This window comes from Scyliorhinus canicula, chromosome 1, assembly GCF_902713615.1.
Source record: "Scyliorhinus canicula chromosome 1, sScyCan1.1, whole genome shotgun sequence".
Lineage (NCBI taxonomy): Eukaryota > Metazoa > Chordata > Chondrichthyes > Carcharhiniformes > Scyliorhinidae > Scyliorhinus > Scyliorhinus canicula.
In genome coordinates this window covers 218,955,125-218,982,956 of record NC_052146.1, presented here as the reverse complement: position 1 = coordinate 218,982,956, position 27,832 = coordinate 218,955,125, and the positions used below count along the sequence as shown (strand labels likewise).

At 46.0% G+C, this 27,832-nt stretch overlaps 1 protein-coding gene across 1 annotated transcript; it reads right to left on the bottom strand.

Annotated features, from left to right (window-relative positions):
- Positions 1-259: 259 nt before the first annotated feature.
- On the bottom strand, positions 260-27,350 carry cct4 (chaperonin containing TCP1, subunit 4 (delta)). Its single transcript, XM_038807912.1, has 14 exons — positions 27,069-27,350; positions 26,444-26,496; positions 26,253-26,342; positions 25,184-25,292; positions 17,273-17,415; positions 15,296-15,417; positions 9,672-9,804; positions 4,553-4,692; positions 3,380-3,476; positions 3,154-3,264; positions 2,790-2,920; positions 2,227-2,461; positions 2,010-2,123; positions 260-456 (listed from the first exon to the last, which is right to left on the bottom strand). The coding sequence occupies exons 1-14, from the start codon at positions 27,175-27,177 to the stop codon at positions 442-444; spliced, it is 1,602 nt and encodes a 533-aa protein (XP_038663840.1). The 5' UTR covers positions 27,178-27,350; the 3' UTR covers positions 260-441.
- Positions 27,351-27,832: the final 482 nt, after the last annotated feature.

The window sequence follows — 27,832 nt, the reverse complement described above, 5'->3', positions numbered from 1 at the left end:
GAAAGTAGTAACTACCAAAGGGTGTGGTTGAAGCAATTAGTACAGATGCATTTAAATGGAAGTCAGACAAGCACTTGAGGAGACGGAAATAGAGGGTTATGATGGTAGATTTAAATGACGGAAGATGAGAGGAGACTGGAGTGCAATGCAAATACCCAAGGACTGGATGAGCTGAATGGATACATGACAGAAATATGCAAATATATCCTATGGTATACAACAACATAAATGCTCAAAAGGAAAATGCGAATCAAACAAATTTGAACTTCAAACTTCCAACATTTTATTAAGTTAAAGCATGCTACAGTTAGGAAACACAGATGTGGAGACTGCAGTGATAATATTCTGGAACATTAGAACGGCTGTGCTCAATCACGGGTTAGCACAGAAGACGAGTGCATGTGTAATCAAGACATCTCACTCACTTTCATTGAACACAACTTATCGTGCATTAACCTGGGGAGAAAAAAAGTTACCCAAATTACGAAATATGTCATGCGAAGCCAGAAATAAATTTAAGATTAAATATATTTTGGTCTTACAACAAAACATACATCAAACCTTGAACAGTATTAGTAACTTCCATCATCTAAATCTACCATCATAACTAGTGTATGAAATTAATGAAAATGCCACAATAAATATTTTATTTTGACATCATCAATTTAGATGATTAATGCAGGTAGGGCAGTGGATGTTGTCTATATGGACTGCAGTAAGGCCTTTGACAAGGTCCCTCATGGTGGACTGGTACAAAAGGTGAAGTCACACGGGATCAGGGGTGAGCTGGCACGGTGGATACAGAACTGGCTAGGTCATAGAAGGCAGAGAATAGCAATGGAAGGGTGCTTTTCTAATTGGAGGGCTGCGATTAGTGGTGTTCCGCAGGGATCAATGCTGGGACCTTTGCTGTTCGTAGTATATATAAATGATTTGGAGGAAAATGTAACTGGTCTGATTAGTAAGTTTGCAGACGACACAAAGGTAGGTGGGATTGCGGATAGCGATGAGGACTGTCAGAGGATACAGCAGGATTTAGATCATTGGAGACTTGGGCGGAGAGATGGCAGACGGAGTTTAATCCGGACAAATGTGAGGTAATGCATTTTGGAAGGTCTAATGCAGGTAGGGAATATACAGTGAATGTTACAACCCTCAAGAGTATTGAAAGTCAGAGAGATCTGGTGTACAGGTCCACAGGTCACTGAAAGGGGCAACACAGGTGCATAAGGTAGTCAAGAAGGCATACGGCATACTTGCCTATGTATGTCGGGGAATTGAGTATAAAAACTGCCAAGTTATGCTGCAGCTGTACAGAACCTTAGTTTGGCCACACTTGGGAGTATAGTGCTAAATTCTGGTCGCCACACTACCAGAAGGATGTGGAGGCTTTAGAGAGGGTGCAGAAGAGATTAACCAGGATGTTGCCTGGTATAGAGGGCATTAGCTATCGGGTTGAATAAACTCTGTTTGTTCTCACTGGAACGATGGAGCTCGAGGGGCGACCTGATAGAGGTCTACAAAATTATGAGGGGCATAGACAGAGTGGATAGTCAGAGGCTTTTCCCCAGGGTAAAGGGGTCAATTACCAGGGGGCATAGGTTTAAGGTGCAAGGGGCAAGTTTTAGAGGAGATGTACGAGGCAAGTTTATTTTACACCGAGGGTAGTGGGTGCCTGGAACTCGCTGCCGGAGGAGGTGGTGGAAGCAGGGATGATAGTGACATTTAAGGGGCATCTTCACAAATAATGAATATGATGAGAATAGAGGGATACGGACCCAGGAAGTGTAGTAGATTTTAGTTTAGACAGGGAGCATGGTCGGCACGGGCTTGGAGGGCCGAAGGGCCTGTTCCTATGCTGTACGTTTCTTTGCTCGTATCATCAATATTAGTTCATTTGCCTGTCATTTTATCTTCAAGAAAAGTTTGCTTTCAGGAGCACTACAACAGAGCACAAGGTCCTCTCTCAATACTCCCACCCACCCCGATACATAATTTAACCAAATTACCACATCATCGATTTTCAAGATACTACGAACTGTTTCTGTAGCTAGTGTCAGGGCACTGAGGGAGACCAGCAATGGCTGCACAACCAGCTCCTCCAGAATGTTAGAAATACCACCCTGGAAAAAAACAAAAAACAATGCAGAGTCAGCTGGCAAACATTTTTCTTCAATGTGGACAAGCAATAATTACTAATAAAAAAACTAGGAATGCAAATCTCACCTTTCTGACATTAATCCCTGCAGTTTTTTCCCCTTGTGCATGTCTATTTCTCAGCTCTGTGACAGTGGAAATGGGATTAAGACCTGCATTTTCAGCCAAAGTAGATGGGATAACTTCTAGCGCATCAGCATACGCACGTATACAGTATGCCTCCATGCCACTAAGAGTACGGGAATATTCAGTTAAACGTAGTGCCAGCTCAATCTCAGGAGCTCCACCTCCAGCAATCAAAGCCCTGTTAAAAGATATTCATTGACTGGATTATAGAATTATTTTATTTTAGAAAGTCTTGATCCTAGCATTATTCTCCTTTAATAATGTTGAATAAAATCAATACTAAATGCCTGAGATAATTGGCTTCAATGAGCCAGACAGCTTTTTCTTAATTCATACTATTAAAAAAAACACTATGTAGTACCAATTCAGAATTCTCAGGATTTCATTGTGTGATTTCCCATGAATATGAAAATCTCCGCAAAATCAAAATGAATGTATTCCGTGAGTTGAAGGTAAAAATCCCAATTAATCTTCACTGGACTAAAGAGTAATGTGGAAAAAATTACCTTTTCTTTACCAAGCAACGAATGACACAGAGGGCATCATGAATAGAACGCTCAGCCTCTGCCATTACCAATTTATTGGACCCACGTACAATAATGGATACTGTTTTTCCTGGATTTGCACAGCCAGTAATCTGCAATAGAAAATGATAATTTGAATATAATTAAGTGATTCCAATTATATCCAATATTAAATCTTCAGAGCAGCTTATATACTGCAAAGGAACCTGAATTATATCTGCTGCTTACTACCAAATGCATTGTTCATTATTACATATGACATAGTGCATAAGGAGGCCATACGGCCCATCGACCCACTTAAGCCCTCACTTCCACCCTATCCCTTAACCCAATAACCCCTCCTTACCTTGATCAGTTTCCCAGAACCATTCAAACGGATTTCTTCTGCCAGCTCTGCAGTGCCCAACATATCTGGCACAAACTGATCAACATGGGCAACTGGTTTTATGCCAAGAGTCTAGAAATAAAATTAATATTTAATAGCTTTCAAATCATGAGACTAGAAATGCAAACTGATAGCACGTCAATTTTTCAAAATTTCATCACATAGCTATCTCAAAAGCATCTTGTACCTTACAGATGAACTCAATATCTTCCCTCTCAATATCTTTGATCACCATAATCTTCATCTTATTGAGGAAGTGCAGGGCCAGGTCACTAAGTGCATCCCTGTAACAAGCATTAATAGTGTTAATCCTGACTGGGATGGTCCAAACTGAAGGAAGAAAACATCTCAAAGCTTTGTAAATAAATGGTTAGAGGATTAGAAATGATACAAAAAGTTACATGACATTTGGTGCCTTTTTATACTCTCAAAAATCTTGCTTAAGAACAGAGCACGGATGTTTTTGACACCCAGCATCATTATTTTTTTAAATAAATGTAGAGTACACAATTCATTTTTTCCAATTCAGGGGCAAATTAGCGTGGCCAATTCACCGACCCTACACATCTTTGGGTTGTGGGGGCGAAACCCATGCAAACACGGGGAGAATGTGCAAAGTCCACATGGACAGTGACCCAGAGCCAGGATTGAACCTGGGACCTCGGCGCCGTGAGGCAACAGGGCCCCCAGCATCACTATTAACCACTGCCATGCAAATACAGACTGCTTCCAGCATACATTTCTTTACACCAGAAACCCTTATGATCTTTGTGAAATACTCAAATCTAAGAATAGCTTGCACTTCAAACTTGCTTCAACTGGGAGCTCGGTTGAAACTGAATAAAATTATTCTGCTGACATTTAAGACATGGATCTTCCATGCTGATCTTAAAATTCTCATCAAACAGCGTGAGAAGTCATTTTGCTAATTAACTGCCCAACTTAGGCTCTAATTAACGTTCAATTTGAAAAGCAACTTGCCAAACTCCAATTTCAAATATGCCAAACTGCATTTTACTCTACTTGCACATTCTCCAAGACATCCATAAATGGTGTCTATGTGATCCGAACAATCTACTATTGTGTTTTAATTTGTATGAAAAAGTAGTGTGGCCACTTGTGTAAATATGTAATGCACCACAAATGTCCTACTACCAAAAAAATAGTTAGCCAAAAAGATAAGGTACAGCATGAGTACATACTATGTTCTTCCATAGCAAAATACCATTCGAGACCAGCACATCACATCATGGCATGGACAAGATGGGCCAAATGGCTTCCTTCTGTGCTCTTAACTTTTATACAATCATCAGACAATCATTTGCACAGCATAAGTTCATGCCTGACTCAAAAGAATTACCTTAGAATTGATTTTTGAATAAGCAGAACATTGCATCCAGATTTTTTGATCTGTTTCACCATGTTCAAAATGTAGGCTCTCTCTTCACGCAATACACGGTCCATCTGAGCATAGTCAGAAACTACAACCTGACTTTCCATCTATGAAATAAAGTAAAAATTACAAGAAGCTCCTGCTCTCATACAGTGACTGTTGCCCAAGTCGGACTGTACTAGTTAAAATATTTACTAAGCAGCAGTAAAGCTTATTGGGCATAGTACGATTTATTATAAATTAAAGAAAAATAATAAATTAACCCAATACATTTGACAGGACTGGTGATGTGTTTCAACTGCAGAATGAGGGAGATGCTTGGCATGAGAGATCCAGGGTAAACAACTTTGCATTAAGTGTCTGCGGCTTAAGGAACTTCAGCTCAACCATTAAGCCGGATGCCGAGCTGAGGACACTACGCCGCATCAGGGAAGTGGAAAGCTACCTGGACACTTTATTCTAAAAGGCAGTCACACTTTTTTTTAAAAAATAATTTTGTTTTATTCTCCTCCTTTTTCACATTTTCTCCAAAATTTACACCCAACAATAAACAATAATCAGTAACGAATGTAATGTCAAGCCCCATATCAATAACAACGGTCTCATCCTCCCACCAAACCCCCAAACACTAGCCCGCATGTTAACATAAACACATGACAAAAAGGAATCAGATATCACCCATAGAACATACAGTGCAGGAGGCCATTTGGCCCAACGAGTCTGCACAGACCCACCTAAGCGCTCACTTTCACCCTGTCCCCGTAACCCAATAGCCCCTCCTAACCTTTTTGGTCACTAAGGGTAATTTATCATGGCCAATCCACCTAACCTGCACGTCTTTGGACTGTGGGAGGAAACCGGAGCACCCGGAGGAAATGCAGACACGAGGAAATGCACCCATGCAGACACGAGGAAAATGTGCAGACCCCGCACAGACAGTGACCCAGCAGGGAATCAAACCTGGGACCCTGGCGCTGTGAAGCCACAGTGCTATCCACTTGTGCAACCATGCTTCCCTTAGTCATAGAATTTACAGTGCAGAAGGAGGCCACTCGGCCCATGGAGTCTGCACCGGCTCTTGGAAAGAGCACCCTACCAGAGCGACACACACACACACACACACACACAGAGCGACACACACACACACACACACACACACAGAGCGACACACACACACATACACACACACACACACACACAGAGCGACACACACACACACACACACAGAGCGACACACACACACACAGAGCGACACACACACACACAGAGCGACACACACACACACAGAGCGACACACACACACACAGAGCGACACACACACACAGAGCGACACACACACACAGAGCGACACACACACACAGAGCGACACACACACACAGAGCGACACACACACACAGAGCGACACACACACACAGAGCGACACACACACACAGAGCGACACACACACACAGACAGAGCGACACACACACACAGACAGAGCGACACACACACACAGACAGAGCGACACACACACACACAGAGCGACACACACACACACAGAGCGACACACACACACACAGAGCGACACACACACACACAGAGCGACACACACACACAGAGCGACACACACACACAGAGCGACACACACACACACAGAGCGACACACACACACACAGCGACACACACACACACAGCGACACACACACACACAGCGACACACACACACACACAGCGACACACACACACAGCGACACACACACACAGCGACACACACACACAGAGCGACACACACACACAGAGCGACACACACACACACAGCGACACACACACACAGCGACACACACACACACAGCGACACACACACACAGAGCGACACACACACACAGAGCGACACACACACACAGAGCGACACACACACACAGAGCGACACACACACACAGAGCGACACACACACACAGAGCGACACACACACACAGAGCGACACACACACACAGAGCGACACACACACACAGAGCGACACACACACACAGAGCGACACACACACACAGCGACACACACACACAGCGACACACACACACAGAGCGACACACACACACAGCGACACACACACACACAGCGACACACACACACAGAGCGACACACACACAGAGCGACACGCACACAGAGCGACACGCACACAGAGCGACACGCACACAGAGCGACACACACACACACAGAGCGACACACACACACAGAGCGACACGCACACACAGAGCGACACACACACACAGAGCGACACACACACACAGAGCGACACGCACACAGAGCGACACGCACACAGAGCGACACACACACACACAGAGCGACACACACACACAGAGCGACACACACACACAGAGCGACACACACACACAGAGCGACACACACACACAGAGCGACACACACACACAGAGCGACACACACACACAGAGCGACACACACACACAGAGCGACACACACACACAGAGCGACACACACACACAGAGCGACACACACACACAGAGCGACACACACACACACACACACACACACACAGAGCGACACACACACACAGAGCGACACACACACACAGAGCGACACACACACACAGAGCGACACACACACACAGAGCGACACACACACACAGAGCGACACACACACACAGCGACACACACACACACAGCGACACACACACACACAGCGACACACACACACAGAGCGACACACACACACAGAGCGACACACACATACACACACACAGAGCGACACACACACATACACACACAGAGCGACACACACACACACACACACAGAGCGCTACACACACATTTAGAAATCTCTGTGCATTCAGGCAGAGTCAACACGATTTTGAGAAAGGGAATCTGTTTTGACTAATTTGAGTGCTTTGAAGAACTAACTGGAAACGTGGACAAAAGGGAGCCTGTAGATGTGGTGTACTTAGATTTCCAGAAGGTATTTGACAAGGTGCCACATCAAAGGTTACTACAAAAAGAGCTCATGGTGTATGGAGTATTGGTAGAGGACTGGTCATCTAACAGGAAATAAAAGTAAGCATAAATGGGTCATTTTTGGGTTGACAAGTTATAACAAGTAGAGTGCCACAGAGATCGGTGCTGGGGTTTCAACTATTTCCAATCTATAGCAATGATTTGAATTAAGGGACCAAATGTGTAGTTGCTAAATTTGCCGATTACACATAGATATGTAAGAAAGTACGGTGTGAAGAGGACATACGGGGTCTGTAAAGGTCCATAGATGAGCAAATATTTGGCAAATGGAGTTGAATGTGGGAAAAATGTGAACTCGTCCACTGTGGCAGAGGAACAGAAAAAACGGCACATTATCTAAATGGAGATATTTCAGAATTCTGCAGTACAAAAGGAACCGAGTGCCCCACACACTCGTCACAAAAAGTTGAAATGCAGGTAAAGCAAGTCATTAGGAAAGCAAATGGAATGCTGTAGTTTAGTGCAGGGGAATGGAACATGAAATTAGAAATATTTTGTTTGTTATGCAGGGTATTGGTGAGACCACGTCTGGAGTAGTGTGTACATTTTGGTCTCTTTATGCAACAAAGCACATAACTGCATTAGCAGTTTAGACAAGGTTTACTCCACTGATTCCTGGGATGATGGGATTATTTTATGACGAAAGGTTGGGCAGGATGGGCCTGTATCCATTGGAGTTCAAATTAACAGGAGATCTTATTGAAAGATGCAAGATTCTGAGAGGGCTCAAGAGTGTGGATGCTAAATGATGTTTCTCCTTATGGGAGAGACTAGAACTAGGGTACATAGTTTAAAAATAAGCCCGTCTTCCACTTAAGATGGAAGCAAAGATAACTTGCTTCTCTTTTTAAAAAATAAATTTAAGAGTACCCAATTTATTTTTTCCAATTAAGGGGCAATTTAGCGTTGCCAATCCACCTAGTTTGCAATTTTTTTTGGTTGTGGGGGCGAAACCCGCCCAAACACGGGGAGAATGTGCAAACTCCACACGGACAGTGCCCCAGAGCCGGAATCGAACCTGGGACCTCGGCGCCGTGAGGCAGCAGGGCTAACCCACTGTGCCACCATGCTGCCCTAACTTGCTTCTCTTGAGGGTTTGTGTGTCTATGGAACTCGCTTCCCCAAATAGTGATAGATGCAGGGTCTTGAACATTTTTATGGCGGGGTAAGTAGATTCTTAACAAGAATATCAAAGAATATTTGGGGTAGGTAAGATAGAAACATGGAGACCACAATCAGATCAGCTACAATCTTAGTGAGTAGAAGAGCAGGTTTCAGGGCCTACACTTGTTCCTAATTTATGCATTAGTTTGTATGGTTCAAATCCCACTTCAAAAACCTGAACACAAAATATCAACTGACACCCCAGAGCAGTACTACGAAACATGTTTCAATAAAATGCATCTGCCACATACCAAATTTAATACTTAATAGGTGCTTACTGGATAAAACCTTAACCGAGTATACCAACTATTTTATTGTCAGAAGTTTTGGCAGTATCAATTCTTTTTTTTAAATTTTCAGAGTATCCAATTATTTTTTCCAATTAAGGGGCAATTTAGCAATCTATGTGCCTTGATGTGAAATTGTGTTCCAGGACGTTCCTGTGCATCACCCTTGGATACGGTTCGAGACTCTTATAAGTTGTACGGCAGGGAGTACTGGAGAGAAAGGCAATCAGAAGTTGTAGTTCAAGGAGCTTGCAGGGAGTGTTGTATTAGTATTTAAAGCTGCAGACAACAATCAGTTCATAAAGGACAAAACCAGTTCACATTCATGAGTTATAATTAATATATGTAACTGCAGCTGCATGTAAGGAAACTCTTAAGTGCAGCTGCAGTTTCAAATATATCAAGTGCATAGCAGAAATATGCAAGAAGTAGGTTTGGTGTCTTTCCATCAAAGGCACATTTCTTGTGGAAGCCGAAAAAGGTTTTTTGCGAGAGCCATGGTACGGTGCAAAGCGTGAACCCATGGCAATGCCTTGACCAGAGTCTACTTGCCTGGTTTGATTAACCGTATAATATCTGACAATGCAGCTGCATGTAAGAGTTTCCCTGCATGCAACAAGAAGTACTTACATCAGTCTTTGGAGCAGACAAACAGAACTGGATGAGTCCAATCTTAACCTTTTCCACTCGGCTTACACCTGCATTAACCACTTTCTGAGTCAGAACCAGACCATTCACTAATTCACAGTCATCAATGGTTCCACTGCAAAACAGATTTAGATTACTTACATTAAAATTCATTTTTTATAAAAAGTTATGAAAATATCTTACAAGACTGATATATCACACAAGACTGATATCCTGTTAATTGTTGTCTGCTGACTAATGCAAATCCATACTCACCAGAGTTTTAATGTACAACTTTCTGATTGCAGGTCAAAAAACAATCTTTGGGATCAAGGTGATTCCCGCAACATATTCAATGACAAAATCCAAAACAAGTAAACCACTATGGCAATTCAGTAATCACTAATGAAGCTAGACTGGACTAGTGTTCAAAGGAACTGTTGTTCATTGACTAGCTGATGAAAAATGCCTCGCGGTTTCAGCTGGCTAATCTCTAGTACTCCAATGGGTGGCTTGAAGCATGAACGTTCCAATCACACAGTCCATAGACAATTGAAACATCTGTTATAGAAAGATGGGGAGGGGGGGTTTAAACTTCAAAAACACTTGATTTTTCCTCTCACCACCTGTCTGTAAACAGAAAAGTGTTGCAATTAGTTTCCCTCTTTGTAAGCAATATTGTAATTCCCAACCCCTCATTTTAGGTGCAACGGAATTTGCCATCAATAATCCCACAGCAAATTTGAGATAGGATGAACTCAAAGGGTTCGTTTGTTTGCACAATCATGAAAATAGAGTTTGTAATGCCCCCTTGCATGGATAATAAAGAATGAGAAAAGATTTACAGCAGACCACAGAGAAAAGGAATATTGTTTCACATGGGTTCCAGAGTTCAGAATCAAGTCCTATGAGGTATTCCTTCATGGAGGTTGGTGGGTTGAAGAACAATGCTAGATAATTCACTTTTCCTGTGGTGTTGGCATCATACGATGAGCGATTACATGCAGAGATGAATCAGCCTTGTACATAAAGAAGAATTTTCAGCAGAAACAGTGTAGATTGGGCCAGATGTCAACCTGGGCTGAACTCACCTGTGAAGCTACGAGTTTGATGATAAACAGCAGATTGAGCTGTACAGTTTGGCACGGCAATATTGCTTGTTCCACAAGCCAGGGAGGCCTGAGTCACACGATTTCAACCACTATACCTCGTCTTCGGCAAAGGATGTGTAACCATGGTCTGCATTCCAAAGACTGTTAAATGTCTCGGCCATTAGGATTTGAAACGGTGATAAGATCTTTCTTCAGTTTTTATATTTTAGAAATTGCGATGAGCTTATCTGTAGAGATGTCACAAAAGTATACAGTGTGGGATTTTAGTCCCTCACTGTCCTCGGAGAAAAAGTTACTTATTTTTTTTTAAATCCATGTCTTCTCATGAAGACAGGAATTAAGAAAGTATGCATTTATTCTCTCATTTACACTGCCATGTCAAACACAAAACTAGCAAAGGCAATGGCAGCACCCTGCTGCAATTTGTGGGTTGAAATCAGAGTTAGTGCATCAGCAAGGATCTTGTCCTGCCTGGAATGGGGAACGAATAGGTGGCAAGAGTTCTGAATTTTCCTCTGCTGCAGATCAGGCATAAGCAAAGCCAGTGGTTTTAGAACACTGCCTGCCCAACTCTTGATTATGTGTACTCTAAAGGGTCTGGGGTTTTGATAGTGTGCTTAGCACACAAGGACGAGTAATGGCCCTGCTGCCCAGGCTATCTGTAGGGAATGCCAATTATCTCACAGCGAGCATCTGGTCTTTTGATCTTGGGGCTAAGTGGCTCTGATTCAGCAGAGTTCCTCCCTGTCCACCTTGGTAATCTGGGGTTCAAATGTTCAAACTCAGGGACTGTGGTTAGGCTGAATGTCAGAAAATTGGGGTGTTTTAATAGGACATGGCCTGTGTCAGGGATTCTGGTTTAGTGTCTGGCTCGGGCACGAGCATCACCGGGATTCTCCAGTTACTGTTACTGGCTGCGATGGATTTGCATAACAACAGGCAGGCAATCTACTCTGAACCTGCACCAACTTTTCCAGGACCGGCTGATAGGAAGACTGATTTCTGTAAGGGGCTCCACCTGCATTCAGACTGGGTAGGGCTACAATTCTGTTGCCAAGAACAGATTTGTCAAATTGTGAGTTGCAACCCATGGTGTTATGGGGTGGTCAGTCCCAGCGTTCCAGGTTACAGGAGAAGCGCCAACAGCCGCGACCAGCGTTCAAGTCAAAATCCCAGCTGCGACTGGGTTTTAAATGTGAATAACGCAATAGTCCTGCCAGAAGCGGTAGCAGAGAGCAGTGTCATGCTCCCGGCACATATATTGATGTCACGCGCCCTGTAAGTCCATGCTTCTGGTGCAAAATCACAGGGGAGAGATAGATGGATCATTTTGTTATAAGGAAGAGTGGACTAGAGACACAAACAGCATGGACTTACAGGGCGCGTGACATCAATATATGTGCCGGGAGCATGACCTGCTCTCTGCTGCCACTTCTGGCAGGACGATTGCGTTATTCACATTTAAAACCCAGTTGCAGCTGAGATTTTGACTTGAACGCTGGTCGCAGCTGTTGGCGCTTATCCTGTGATCTGGAACGCTGGGACTGACCGCCCCTCAACACAGCATCTCACAACTGAATAAGGAGAGCTGCACAGGAGAGTCATTAGCAGGACAAAGAAGTGCTAGAGTGAGCTATGTACATAACTCCAGGCCTCTGGTGAACAAACTACCAAGAAAGTGAAATCGGGAACAAAGTAGTATAAAGATGATTCCTTCAGTATGGCTTTGTTAATTATGCCAATGGAAATCAGGATGCAACTCCCTTCTGTGTTGTATGTGGTGAAGTACTGACAAATGAGAGCTGGATGCTAACTATTACCTTCCAAACATCTTTGCAATTCTAAACAAACTGAAGCTTAAATTGCAAGGGAAGGATGATGATTGCTTTCGGCACTTTGAAGAATAGATGCTTTCCAAAAGTCATTGAAAGTTTGGCAAGTGTGAGTATCAAACTACAACTACTACATGCTCTCCACACTGCTACGACACATTGAAAACAGTGTTACTAAGTCTCAATAGACAGGCAAGCCTTATTCAGTCGCATCTGGCTGCGCTGATCAACAGCTTTTGTTGCTATTTTTCAGAGAAGTTTCAGACTTAAAAAAAATAAATTTAGAGTACACAATTTTTTTCCTACAATTAAGAGGCAATTTACCGTGTCCAATTCACCTACCAGGCACAACTTTGGGTCATGGGGGTGAGACCGACGCAGACACGGGGAGAATGTGCAAACCCCACATGGACAGTGACCCAGGGCTGCAATTGAACCCAGGTTCTCGCCACTGTGAGGCAGCAGTGCTAACTGCTGTGCTGCCCTCAACTTTCAGATTTTGAGTGAAAAATCCCTTTGAGTCAATTATTAACATACAGCTGACTACAAATGAAAAGACTTAATTTCTGCGCCTCACTTGTGACACCACATTAGAAACACACAAGTCCATGAGGCTGTCAGCATTCTGGAGTAGCGTCTCAGGGGAGTGCCAGCGCTGAGTAAAACAAGCATTTTTTTGCTATTGCTCTTCACAACCTACATGTGCGAGGTTGGATTTTCAGTCCTCATAAAGATGAAGACAGCATGAAGAAACCGGCTGAACTCTGCACTTGATATGCGCATTGTCCTTTCTGCCTGTGAACCTGATTGGAGTGAGACTGTGAGGACAAAGCAGGCTCACCTGTCACATTAAAGGTATGCAAAAAGGTCAGACGGCGTGGGTTACCAAGGAGAACACTGACCTAGTGGGTTGTTATAAATCATTTAAAATATCGTGAGCAGCTCAGTCTGGTTACCATGCGATTCTACACTAAAGTGGGAGAGTACGTGATCCAGTTTGGTTGGAATTTCTCTGCTGGTCAGTTAAATTGTAGGTACCTTGTCTTTCACAACACAATTGCCCTCTAGTGGCCAGTGAGCTCTCACTACACCACCCTGTGGCGTTTCAAGTAACTAAGGCATCACCCCCATTCTTTCTGGGCCAATTTGGGAACATTCCTGGTCCCTACTTAAACGTGCCATAAGCTTTCCAGCGAGACCAATCAATTGCTTCTTAGCCAGTGCGTTTATCTCCCTGTCCCCTGGAACACCGCTGCCCTCAAGTGGAGATACAGCTTCAGTTCCACTTCTTTGTGGCATTTCATCTCACTCGCTATCTCACAGTTTGGGGGTCACCCTTGATCAACATTTAAATTTGGAAAGGCTTCTGCCAGCCATATGCCAGTCAATTCCTTAACCTTGTTTAATAACTTGGCTTCCTTCAGGCATTTCAACTTAATTGGGGCATCTCCCTTACTCTTTCCCTGCTCTGGTATATCTTGAGTTTATTTTAAACTATATTGTTCCTTCCTGGACCTCTTGACCTAATTTTGGAATTCACCCATCTATTGCTCAATGGTTATAGACTTTATTTCACCCTTTTGGGCCTCGAAACATTCCCCAGTCTTCTGCACTGCAGATTTTGCTGGCTGACATTGGCTTCATTTTGGTTGCTGCCGATCACTTTGCTGCCAGTCAAATCTTTTGGGGAGGAAACAGATTCCTGCTATTGCTAGTTCAGGGACAATTCTTACCATGACTGGGCCTGAAATAAGGTCACACTCTAGGTGGACACTGTGGAGGGGTGAAAACACGGATCCACCTCCCACTCTACTGATCAGGAAGTACTAGAGGGGTTGGTTTAGGTTTTCCTCCAACATTAAGGACTGAGTGGCCCACGTACCAGAGCAGTACAACAGACTTGCTCACATTTTGGGACAAATAGGGAGTCACGGTTCCCAAAAGGAGAAAACTCTGGAAGCTCTCTGGACATCTGTCCAGCTCAGACACACACTCAGAAAGGGTAGGTTTCTGTCGCACCATTCTATGCCTGCTCTGCCTTTGGGGCACCCTTCGGGAGGCTACTCATATGGAGCCCTATTAGACCTACAGGCTTTCCCCAATTTCCTGCAGACAGGTCTGGAACGACCTATTTTGTTACAATGGGAATACATTGGTGCGCAGGAGTTCTTCTTTTGGCTGCAGGAGGACTTCTCGCATCCTCCATTCTGCCTGCTTTTCTGGGCGGGTGAACCTTTTCTATCTACAGACGTTCCAAAGTTCATGGGAATGGTTTGGAATGCATCCATTCCCCAGGTTTCAATGTATAAATGAACAATACTTCGAATTTAACCCAAAAGAGAGTTCGCTGTGAGTCACTTTTAAAAATTGATCTCACAGAACAGAGGGCTTGGGGAAACATGCCTCAGCCTATTTCAAAATTAAAACACCTCTGCTAATGGACAGACGGTGAGAAAAATAAAGTAGTTCGGTCCCCCCCACCCCCCCACCGGTCGGTAACAGTATCCATTCTCAAACAAACTGGATGGAGTCAATCAAAATCACAACAATCAATGAAGCTGCTCAATGAAATCATGATTGAAAACAGATTTCCTTATTATGTACACCAAATACATGCGATAATTTTAAAGTTATGAGAATCAAGATATGAATTATTAACACATCCATGGATATTCATTCTTACCCTAGTTTCTTGACAATTTTGATATCTCGGAGATCCACACTAGTGGCAGTTGCAGGATCAATTACATTCATGACTGCATTAACACTCATTGGAGCAAGGAGACTGGCATACTGAGAAACAACCTACAAAATAAAAGCACAGATTAATTTTGAGTCAGTGCTTTGTGATAGCAGTATTTGTCTAGAGTAGAAAAGACTGATCAAGTTTATCAGTGCTGGAAAATAGGGATAGCATTTTATTAACATTGATGTTTTCCCTCAGTACTTTCACATGCCTGGGAATCCTATCCTTTATAGCTTCCTTTTTGGAAACATGCGTATTACGTGTTATTTTTTTAATTTCCCTCTCTATCTGTCTAACTTTGTCGCTGAACTATAACCTGGCTCTCTAGTCTGTCTCTCCTTTATCACACACCTGAAATCTTCACTGTCGGATTGAAAAATATCTTAAATTCAGACACACGTCTCAGCAACAAAGCATTGTAGCAAAGCAATACTTACATACCTCTAGTCCAGTCAAGCTCTGCCAAATGCTCTTCTCTAACATTTAATCATTGGTTCCCAGGTTCTTTTAGGAATGTCCTCAAGACTGGTCAAACAACAGCTTGACAAATAGGAGATTCTTCAGTATGGCTATTAATATTCCATATTCACCGTTACCAACCTTGGGTGTACTCTCCACCAGCAGTGGGACAGACCCACCAGAGATGGGCACACTGATATACAATCAGATGGGGCCTACTCTCGGAACCCTCAACTGCAAAGTCTCACAGTATAATAAACAATCCCAAGGAAACCTTCTACTGATCACTATTTACTTTGCCAACTGTCAGAGATCAGCAAACTTCCATGTTAAGGAATAAACCTGGAGAGAAGCAGGGATGTAAAAGATATTCTGAATGGAGGGAATAAGATTCCACAGTGGCCCAGGAGGTTCACCACAAATGAATGTGGCGCTCTTTGGCAGCACCTCTGCCATTCTCGCCAGCCAGGTACTCCACGAGCCCAGCGGTAGCGTGGCCCGGAGGTTGTGGGGACAATGACGGCAGCATCTGAGATTGAAGGGTGCCTTGGTCTGGACACCGATTTGTGGGAATCATAGATTTGCTTCCGGGGGTGGGGCACTGAAAACAGGGGTAGGCGAAGGTAAGGTGTCGGAGAGCTATATGGAGTTAATGGATTGGGAGGGAGCCCCGATAGAAGAGGGAGAAGCAGCTGGGGAGGGAAATGGAGGCTGGGGTGTGGGAGGAGGTTCTGACGAGAGTGAATGCATTCTCCTCGTGTGCTAGGCTTAGCCTTATTCAATTCAAAGTAGTCCATTGGGCGCATATGACGGTGGCCAGAATGAGCAAGTTCATTGAGGGGGAGGACGACAAGTGTGGACAGTGCACGGGGGCGAACTATGTTTTGGGCTTGTCCGAAGCAGAGGGGGTTCTGGCGGGGGTGCACAGATGTAATGTCCAAGGTGCTGACGGCGAAGGTGGTCTCAAATCCAGAAGTTGCGCTTTTCGGAGTGCCAGAAGACCCGAGTGTCCATGGGGCAAAAGAGGCCAATGTTTTGGCCCCCCTGGTAGCCATCATGTCGGTCTCCGATTGTGAATTGCCGTTGCAACTGTTGACGCCCAGACGCCGGGGCCTCAAACCAGCTACAAATATTTAGGAGCCCAATGGCTCATTTGAATACGATTCTCTGGATCATGCCCAGCAAGGGCGTGATCCTGATCACGCCAGTTGCTGCAGGTCAGGTGACTCGACGCGAAACCCATTTTGGCCCTCTCCTGTGATGCTCTCAGCACAGCAGGATTGGTGTCAGACACAAAGCGATGGAAAAAATCGCTCCCATGCTTTAAGTGCAACGAAACGTTACGGAAATGGTGTAATGGCCTGTGATATATACAATATTATTATACTATATAGCTACACCCATTAATAATGTAGAAGTGAACAATATGAATTACACAATTGAAAGAACCCTTACTTTGGAGCTGAGAGCAGTGGTAGCACTATTCAGGAGAGATTCCCGGTCACTTAGTTCCACAGGCTGGGCAATGCCAGTCAAAACCTCAATTCCCTTTTCTACTGCCTTTTGGAAAGACTCAGATATGATTGTGGGATGGATTCCTTTAACAAATAATTGATCGATTAATATTGCAAAAATGAAACAACAATTCATTAAAACTTCTTGCAGAACAATTGTTTTTTAAATGTAATTAATCAATATCAACAATGATATACAGAAAACGCAGGAAATAAACAGGGCAGCATTTCAAACTAGAAATGCAAAGTAATCCAGAGACCCAGGGTAATGCTCCAGACAGAGCACAGGTTTGAAACCCACCACAAAAAAAATAGGGGAATGGGGAATTTGATTTGAATTTTTTAAAAATCTGGAATTAAAAGCCAATGGTGACAATGAAGCTAATGTCGATTTACGTAAAAAACCCATCTGGTTCGCCAATGTCCTTTGGGGAAGAAAACCACTGTGCCTGTTAGCGCTGCTGCCTCAGTGTCAGGGACCCAGGTTAAATTCAGGCCCTGGGTGACTGTGTGGCGTTTGCACTTTCTCTCCGTGTCTGCGTGGGTTTCCTCCGGGCGCTCCCACAATCCAAAGATGTGCAGGTTAGGTGGATTGGCCATGATAATGTTGCCCCTTAATGTCCAGGGATGTCAGGTTAGGTGGGGTTACGGGGATAGGGTGGGGAGTGGCAGTACTCTTTCAGAGGGTCAGTGCAGATTCCTTCTGCACTGTTGGGATTCTAAAAAAATCTGCCACCCTTACCTGGTTTGGCATACATGTGACTCCAGCCCCACTGGAAAGGGGCTGGCTCTTGCATCTCCTCTGAAATAGTCTAGGGATGAGCAACAAATGCTGGCCTTGCCAGCGACGCCCACATCCCATGAAGGAAGAAAAGTATTCTCTTAAAACATGAAAACTAAAGGGCACGCAACATTTAATAGTGAAAGAAACAAAAAGGATGTGGAGGTAGCAGATACTCTTTTCACAGAGAAAGAAATATTTGCTGGACTACCCATGAGCTGCTAAATAAAATATTGTTGTGGCTATATAAAGGGTCGACAATGCGGTGGAGACACTAGAGAACGTGCAAAAAGGCCCACATAGACAGAGTCAGAAAACAGAGTCTGGTTTTATTATTTTGGACAAAAGGTAGAAACAGTCTTGTTAAGTTAGGGAAGAAGGGACAGCAGGGTGGCGCAGTGGTTAATACTGCTGCTTCATGGCGCCGAGGACCCGGATTCAATACCAGCCCTGGGTCACTGTCTGTGTGGCATGGCATAAGAGTTCAGTAACATGTTGAGTTTGCACAGGGTTTATTCCCGCATTGATTTCTTTGTTTTGAGTAGCGGACTGGTCCCGAGGGTGGAGGAGGTCGAGTATTCGGCTATTGCGATTTTGGACCATGCTCCGCATTGGGTGGATCTGGAGATGGGGGAGGTGCGGGACCAGCGCCCGCTTTGGCATCTGGTCGTGGGGTTGTTGGCTGAGGAGAAGGTGTGTAGGAGGGTTCGGGGATGCATCGAGAGGTACCTCGAGGTCAATGATACTGGGGAGGTCCAGGTGGGGATGGTGTGGGAGGCTCTGAAGGCAGTGATTAGGGGGGAGCTGATCTCCATTCGAGCCCATAGGGAGAGGGGGGAGAGGAGGGAGAGACTGGTGGGGGAGCTGTTGAGTGTGGATAGGAGGTACGCGGAGGCCCCGGAGGAGGGATTGCTGGGGGAGCGGCGTAGCTTGCAGGCCAAGTTTGATTTATTGACCACCAGAAAGGCGGAGACACAGTGGAGGAAGGCGCAGGGAGCAGTCTATGAGTATGGAGAGAAGGCGAGCAGGATGCTGGCGCATCAGCTTCGTAAGCGGGATGCGGCTAGGGAGATTGGTGGAGTGAAGGATAGGGGTGGGAATGTGGTGCAGCAGGGGGCAGAGGTCAATGAGGTCTTTAGGGACTTTTACAGGGAACTGTACCGGTCGGAGCCGCCGGCGGTGGGAGGGGGAATGGAGAGTTTTTTCAAGAGCGATTTCCAAGGGTGCAGGAGGAGCAGGTGGAGGGACTGGGGGCGCCGATCGAGCTGGAGGAGCTGGTCAGTGGGATTGGCCACATGCAGTCGGGGAAGGCGTCGGGACCGGATGGGTTCCCGGATGAATTTTATAAGAAATACGCGGACCTGTTGGGCCCCCTGTTGGTTAGGACCTTCAACGAGGCATGGGAGGGGGGTGTTTTGCCCCCGACGATGTCTCGGGAGCTAATTTCCCTGATCCTAAAGCGTGATAAGGACCCCTTGCAGTGCGGATCATACAGGCCGATTTCACTGCTGAATGTAGACACCAAGTTACTGGCGAAGATCTTGGCCACTAGAATAGAGGACTGGGTGCCGGGGGGTGGTACATGAAGATCAGGCGGGTTTTGTGAAGGGGAGGCAGCTGAACACTAACGTGCGAAGGCTGCTAAATGTGATAATGATGCCGGCAGCAGAAGGAGAGGCGGAGATTGTGGTGGCATTGGATGCGGAGAAGACCGTTGACAGGGTTGAGTGGGGGTACTTGTGGGAGGTGTTGGAGAGGTCCGGGTTTGGGGTGGGGTTTATTAAATGGGCGAGGTTGCTGTACGAGGCCCCGATGGCGAGTGTAGCGACAAATGGGAGGAGGTCCAAGTACTTCAGGCTCCACCGTGGGACGAGGCAGGGGTGCCCCCTGCCCCCCTTGCTTTTTGCGTTGGCAATTGAGCCTCTTGCCATGGCTCTCAGGGAGTCGGGGAGGTGGAGGGGTTTGGTGCGAGGTGGGGAGGAGCACCGAGTGTCGCTGTATGCGGACGACTTGCTGCTGCATATAGCAGACCCGGTGGGGGGAATGCCGGAGGTGATGGAGATTCTTGCTGAGTTTGGGAGTTTCTCGGGCTATTAATTGAACCTGGGCAAGAGTGACCTGTTTGTTGTACACCCGGGAGATCAGGAGGAGGGGATTGGTAGGCTCCCGCTAAAGAGGGCAGTGAGGAGTTTTAGGTACCTGGGGGTTCAGGTGGCTAGGAGCTGGGGGACTCTGCACAAGCTCAAGTTTACTAGGTTGGTGGAGCAGATGGAGGAGGAATTTAAACGGTGGGACATGCTGCCGTTGTCGTTCTTGTTTTTGTTTCAGTGCCTCCCCATTTTCATTCCGAGGGCCTTTTTTAGGAGGGTGAACATTCTGGGATTTGTTTGGGCGAACGGGACTCCGAGGGTAAGGTAAGGAGTGTCTTTTTGGAGCGGGGCAGGGATAGAGGGGGGTTGGTGCTGCCCAACCTCTCTGGGTACTATTGGGCGGCTAACGTCTCGATGGTACGTAAGTGGGTAATGGATGGGGAGGGGGCAGCATGGAAACGGATGGAGATGGCGTCCTGTGGAGGCACGAGCCTGAAGGCACTGGTAACGGCGCCGCTGCCGCTCCCTCCAACAAGGTACACTACGAGCCCGGTGGTGGCAGCTACCCTCAAAATTTAGGGGCAGTGGAGGCGACACGGGGGGGGGAAGTGGGGGGCTCGGTGGAGGCCCCGCTGTGGGGGAACGACTGGTTTGTCCCAGGGAACATGGATGGCGGGTTCCTGGGGTGGCACAGGGCGGGCATTAGGAAGTTGGGGGACCTGTTCATTGACAGGAGGTTTGCGAGCCTTGGTGAACTGGAGAAGTTTGAGCTCCCCCGGGAATATGTTCAGGTACCTTCAGGTCAAGGCGTTTGCTAGGCGGCAGGTGGAGGGATTCCCTTTGCTGCCCCTGCGGGGGGTAAGGGATAGGGTACTTTCGGGGGTATGGGTCGGGGATGGGAAGGTGTCTGACATCTACCAGGTGATGCAGGAGGTGGAGGAGGCGTCGGTAGAGGAGCTGAAGGCTAAGTGGGAGGTGGAGCTGGGGGAGCAGATTGAGGAGGGGACATGGGCGAACTCCTCCTCTTCATGTGCGAGGCTTAGCCTTATCCAGTTTAAGGTGCTGCACCGGGCCCACATGTCCGGGTCTAGGATGAGTAGGTTCTTTGGAGGCGAAGACAGGTGTGTCAGGTGTTCGGGGAGTCCAGCGAACCATGCCCATATGTTCTGGGCATGCACGGCACTGGAGGAGTTCTGGAAGGGGGTGGCGAGGACGGTGTCGAGGGTGGTAGGATCCAGGGTCAAGCCAGGCTGGGGACCCTCGATATTTGGGGTTGGGGTGGAGTCGGGAGTGCAGGAGGCAAAAGAGGCCGATGTTTTGGCCTTTGCGTCCCTAGTAGCCCGGCGGAGGATCTTGCTGCAGTGGAAAGATGCGAGACCTCAGAGTGTGGAGACCTGGATTAATGACATGGTGGGATTCATTAAGCTGGAGAGGGTCAAGTTCGCCCTGCGGGGGTCGATACAAGGGTTCTTTAGGAGGTGGCAGCCTCTCCTCGACTTTCTGCCTCAACAATAAGGAACTAGGTCAGCAGCAGCAGCAACCCGGGGGGGGGGGGGGGGGGGGGGGGGGGGAAGGGTTTTAGGGGGATAGTGTTTAAGTTAATTTGGCTATTGTTAATTTATTTTGTTGTCTATTGGGCTTGGGGGGGGGGGGGGGGGGGGGGGGGGGGGGGGGGTTGTTATATGCATTGTTACGTGTGCCGGGGAGTGTTTATTATTGTTATTGCTATTATTGTTCTGTTGATATTCATTTTTCAAAAATTCCAATAAAAATTATTTACAAAAAAAAAAACATGTTGAGTTTGGAACACACCATGGTTGGGCTAAGGAGGGAATGAGACCAAGGCTTTGCTGGTAAAGAAGCACAGCTAGGATTGATCAGTCAGTTGAAAGAACACTTCCCTGGACCAGTAAAGCCAGGATAAAGACTGAGTCAATGCTGTTAGGGAGAGGCTGTGAACATGCAAGAAGTCCAAGTGGATCCAAAGGTGGAAGAGTAAAATTTAATCCAGATAGAGTGAAGTTGATCTCAAGGCAAGTGCTCAGAAAAGATATGGCTGTAAAACCAGATCTTGCCTCAATAAGAATAGCAATGACTACAGAAGTCTCAATCTTTCTCTATAAAAAGGATCATGAATGTTAAACCTGCCTCAATTGTTAGTTGGACCAAACCGAGTGCTCCGTGGAGCTCTGGTTACCATTTTATAAAAGAAATGCAGGAGGCATACATATCAGGATAGGGTTTACAGGCAGGGTCTCTTGTAACTCAAAAAAAAGGAAGCTAAGAGGCAACATAAGACGTCTTCAAAATCCCAACTCCAGGTCACTGTGTGGAGTTTGCACATTCTCCCAACAAAAAGGAAGGACGGAAGAAAGAGGGAAAATCGACCGTGGATATCTAAGGAAATAAGGGAGAGTATCAAATTGAAGGAAAAAGCATATAAAGTGGCAAAGATTGCTGGGAGATTAGAGGACTGGGAAATCTTTAGGGGGCAACAGAAAGCTACTAAAAAAGCTATAAAGAAGAGTAAGATAGAGTATGAGAGTAAACTTGCTCAGAATATAAAAACAGACAGTAAAAGTTTTTACAAATATATAAGACAAAAAAGAGTGGCTAAGGTAAATATTGGTCCTTTAGAGGATGAGAAGGGAGTTTTAATAATGGGAAATGAGGAAATGGCTGAGGAACTGAACAGGTTTTTTGGGTCGGTCTTCACAGTGGAAGACACAAATAACATGCCAATGACTGTTAGAAATGAGGCTATGACAGGTGAGGACCTTGAGACGATTGTTATCACTAAGGAGGGAGTGATGGGCAAGCTAATGGGGCTAAAGGTAGACAAGTCTCCTGGCCCTGATGGAATGCATCCCAGAGTGCTAAAAGAGATGGCTAGGGAAATTGCAGATGCACTAGTGATAATTTACCGAAATTCACTAGACTCTGGGGTGGTCCCGGTGGATTGGAAATTAGCAAACGTGACGCCACTGTTTAAAAAAGGAGGTAGGCAGAAAGCAGGAAATTATAGGCCAGTGAGTTTAACTTCGGTAATAGGGAAGATGCTGGAATCTATCATCAAGGAAGAAATTGCGAGGCATCTGGATAGAAATTGTCCCATTGGGCAGACGCAGCATGGGTTCGTAAAAGGCAGGTCGTGCCTAACTAATTTAGTGGAATTTTTTGAGGACATTACCAGTGCAGTAGATAACGGGGAGCCGATGGATGTGGTATATCTGGATTTCCAGAAAGCCTTTGACAAGGTGCCACACAAAAGGTTGCTGCATAAGATAAAGATGCATGGCATTAAGGGTAAAGTAGTAGCATGGATAGAGGATTGGTTAATTAATAGAAAGCAAAGAGTTGGGATAAATGGGTGTTTCTCTGGTTGGCAATCAGTAGCTAGTGGTGTCCCTCAGGGATCCGTGTTGGGCCCACAATTGTTCACAATTTACATTGATGATTTGGAGTTGGGGACCAAGGGCAATGTGTCCAAGTTTGCAGATGACACTAAGATGAGTGGTAAAGCAAAAAGTGCAGAGGATACTGGAAGTCTGCAGAGGGATTTGGATAGGTTAAGTGAATGGGCTCGGGTCTGGCAGATGGAATACAATGTTGACAAATGTGAGGTTATCCATTTTGGTAGGAATAACAGCAAACGGGATTATTATTTAAACGATAAAATATTAAAGCATGCCGCTGTTCAGAGAGACTTGGGTGTGCTAGTGCATGAGTCACAGAAGGTTGGTTTACAAGTGCAACAGGTGATTAAGAAGGCAAATGGAATTTTGTCCTTCATTGCTAGAGGGATGGAGTTTAAGACTAGGGAGGTTATGTTGCAATTGTATAAGGTGTTAGTGCGGCCACACCTGGAGTATTGTGTTCAGTTTTGGTCTCCTTACTTGAGAAAGGACGTACTGGCGCTGGAGGGTGTGCAGAGGAGATTCACTAGGTTAATCCCAGAGCTGAAGGGGTTGGATTATGAGGAGAGGTTGAGTAGACTGGGACTGTACTCATTGGAATTTAGAAGGATGAGGGGGGATCTTATAGAAACATTTAAAATTATGAAGGGAATAGATAGGATAGATGCGGGCAGGTTGTTTCCACTGGCGGGTGACAGCAGAACTAGGGGGCATAGCCTCAAAATAAGGGGAAGTAGATTTAGAACTGAGTTTAGGAGGAACTTCTTCACCCAAAGGGTTGTGAATCTATGGAATTCCTTGCCCAGTGAAGCAGTTGAGGCTCCTTCATTACATGTTTTTAAGGTAAAGATAGATAGTTTTTTGAAGAATAAAGGGATTAAGGGTTATGGTGTTCGGGCCGGAAAGTGGAGCTGAGTCCACAAAAGATCAGCCATGATCTCATTGAATGGCGGAGCAGGCTCGAGGGGCCAGATGGCCTACTCCTGCTCCTAGTTCTTATGTTCTTATGTTCCCCGTGTCTGCGTGGGTCTCACCCCCAAAACCCAAAGATGTGCAGGTTAGGTGGATTTCCACGCTAAATTGCCCCTTAATTGGAAAAAAAAATAATTGGTTACTCTAAATTTTTATAAAGCAGTCTTCAAAATTGTAAAAGATTTTGAAAAGAGGATAGAGAGAGAATATTTTTATTTCCTCTTGTGCTCTTGTTGGAGCATAATAAATCAATTCAAGATAGTCACCACCAACGGAAATTCAGAAGAAACTTCTTTATCCAAAAAGTGGCAAGTGCATGGAACGAGATACCGAAGAATGGTTCAAGCAAATATTACAGATGCATTTAAGGGGGCACTAGACAAAGGAGAAGAGAAGAGGATTAAGATGGTAGGATTTAGAAGCGGAAAGATGGGAGGAGATACAAGTGGACCATAAACACCATTATGAACTGGTTGCGTCAATGGCCTGTTCTTGTGCCATATAGCCCATGCGTTAAATCTAAGTGAACACTTCACCTCAACATTTAAGTCCATATTAAAAGTCAGTTCTGATGTATTAATTGTAGTACAAACCTTTTTGAAGCAGTTTAGCACAGTTGTCGAGCAAAGCTCCTGCAATTACCACAACAGAAGTGGTCCCATCACCAGCTTCCACGTCCTGAGCCTTTGACAACTCCACCAACTTAAGTCAAATAAAAGAAATTGCCTTTAGATTACAAGCATGGAATTGCCACAAGTTTGGAATGGCAACTATTTATTGAAGGCGAGGCAAATTCATATTTAAGATCAAATTGATGAAAAATCAAACATTGGAGCTGCTATTGGATTATAAAAATGCTTTCCAGTTAAATTTTTTTTTTTATAAATGTTTTTATTCAGTTTTCGTATTTTATATTGAACAAATTACAAATTGTTAGGAGAGAGAAACAAAAAAAAAACAAACAAAAACAAACACGCAAAAATTAACATACATATTTACAGGTAAGCATCTTCGTAGTAGTAACTGCGCCCCCCCCCCCCCCCCAACATGTTTATTTAGCTTGGTTTTGGGCCTTAGCTAGCCATCGAACCCCCGTAACGAACCTGTAGCCCCCCCCCCCCCTCCCGCTACCTTCCCCCGACTATTCTTCCTCTTGTACATTGGCCACAAATAGGTCCCGGAACAGTTGCATGAATGGCTCCCACGTTCTGTGGAAGCCGTCGTCCGACCCTCGGATGGCAAATTTGATTTTCTCCATTTGGAGAGATTCCGAGAGGTCGGACAGCCAGTCCGCAGCTCTGGGCGGTGCTGCTGACCGCCAGCCAAACAGGATTCTACGGCGGGCGATCAGGGAGGCAAAGGCAAGGGCGTCCGCCCTCCTCCCCAGGAATAGATCTGGCTGGTCTGAAACCCCGAAGACCGCCACTATCGGGCATGGCTCCACCCTCACCCCCACCACTTTGGACATAGCCTCGAAGAAGGCTGTCCAGTACTCCACAAGTCTGGGGCAAGACCAGAACATGTGGGCGTGGTTGGCCGGGCCTCTTTGGCACCGCTCACATCTGTCTTCCACCTCCGGGAGCTTTCCAGTTAATTGATCCAATTTACAAAAATCGAGTAAATCTTATACTGTAACATAGTAAGTAGCTTAACAACATTTACCATTTTTGCTGCTGGGTGCAAAACCTGCATTTGCTTCAAAATAGTTGCTCCATCATTGGTAATCGTCACATCACCTTTTCCATCCTGGATCTATGGGGGAAAAGTGTGCTTTGTGTCAGTTAATTTTAAGTGAAAATGGCATAGTGTATGACAACGTACAAGTTTCAATTATAAATACACCAAAACTGTACCATTTTATCCATGCCCTTTGGGCCAAGACTTGTCCTTATGGCATCTGCAACAGCTGAAAAAGAAACATGTTTCGTAAAACTTAATAGCTTATCCCTCTTGACAATATTCAACCCCACCCCCAACATTCCCACCGTTACCACCCCACCCCCAACATTCCCACCGTTACCACCCGACCCCCCCCAACATTCCCACCCCCCCCAACATTCCCACCCGACCCCCCCCAAACATTCCCACCCGATCCCCCCCCCCAACATTCCCACCCGATCCCCCCCCCAACATTCCCACCCGATCCCCCCCCCCCAACATTCCCACCCGACCCCCCCCCCAACATTCCCACCCGACCCCCCCCCCCAACATTCCCACCCGACCCCCCCCCCAACATTCCCACCCGACCCCCCCCCCAACATTCCCACCCGACCCCCCCCCCCCCAACATTCCCACCCGATCCCCCCCCCCAACATTCCCACCCGACCCCCCCCAACATTCCCACCCGACCCCCCCCAACATTCCCACCGTTACCACCCCACCCCCAACATTCCCACCGTTACCACCCCACCCCCAACGTTACCACCCCACCCCCAACATTCCTACCCCACCCCCAACATTCCTACCCCACCCCCATACCTTTAGCGGCCGAGATGTTACTGAAGCGAATCTGAGCCGGTTTGTCCCGGTCCTGGTAAACGCCCTTGCCCCCGGTATTCGGGCCTTTACTGGAGCCTTTCTCGGGCATCGCGCCGGAACGGTGGGCTGGGAGGATGGCGGATGAGAGTGTGGAAGGTTAGGGAGGGCCGATGGCGGTGGATCGCGGGCCGATGGCGGTGGATCTCCCCCTGGGCCTCGGAACCGGTGCTTCTGAGGCGCAGAAGCTTCCAGAAAGCGTCAGGACCCGGCCTGCCCCTGTGACGTCAGCGGCTGTCCAAACAGAAGCCGGCGGGAATTCTCAAAGATTATTTTGATTAATTTTGAATCCAAACTAATAGTTCAGAAACTAAAGCGAAAGGAAAATGATGTGAATCCGAAATAAAAATCAGGAAAACTCGGCAGGTCTTGCATCAGCTATGGAGAGAGAAACAGAGTTGCAGTTAATAGTGTCTCATTCAGAGTTGAAGAGGTAGAAATGGGATGTGTTGGATTCTTGTTGAAAAGGGGGAGGCTCAGGTGGAGCAAAAGGCAAACCCGCTGCCAAGAGGGGTGCTGTTATCTGGTGCTCTGAGCCTAATTTTCAAACACTTCTTGTCCCCTGAACAAGGACTGTCACTAATATTGTTTCAAACCACTCGCTTTCAGAACACAGTTCCTTCATCGGGTGTTGTAAGACTTCTTACTGTGCCCACCCTAGTAAACCGGCATCGCCACATCATGACTAATATAGTTATAACCCCCCA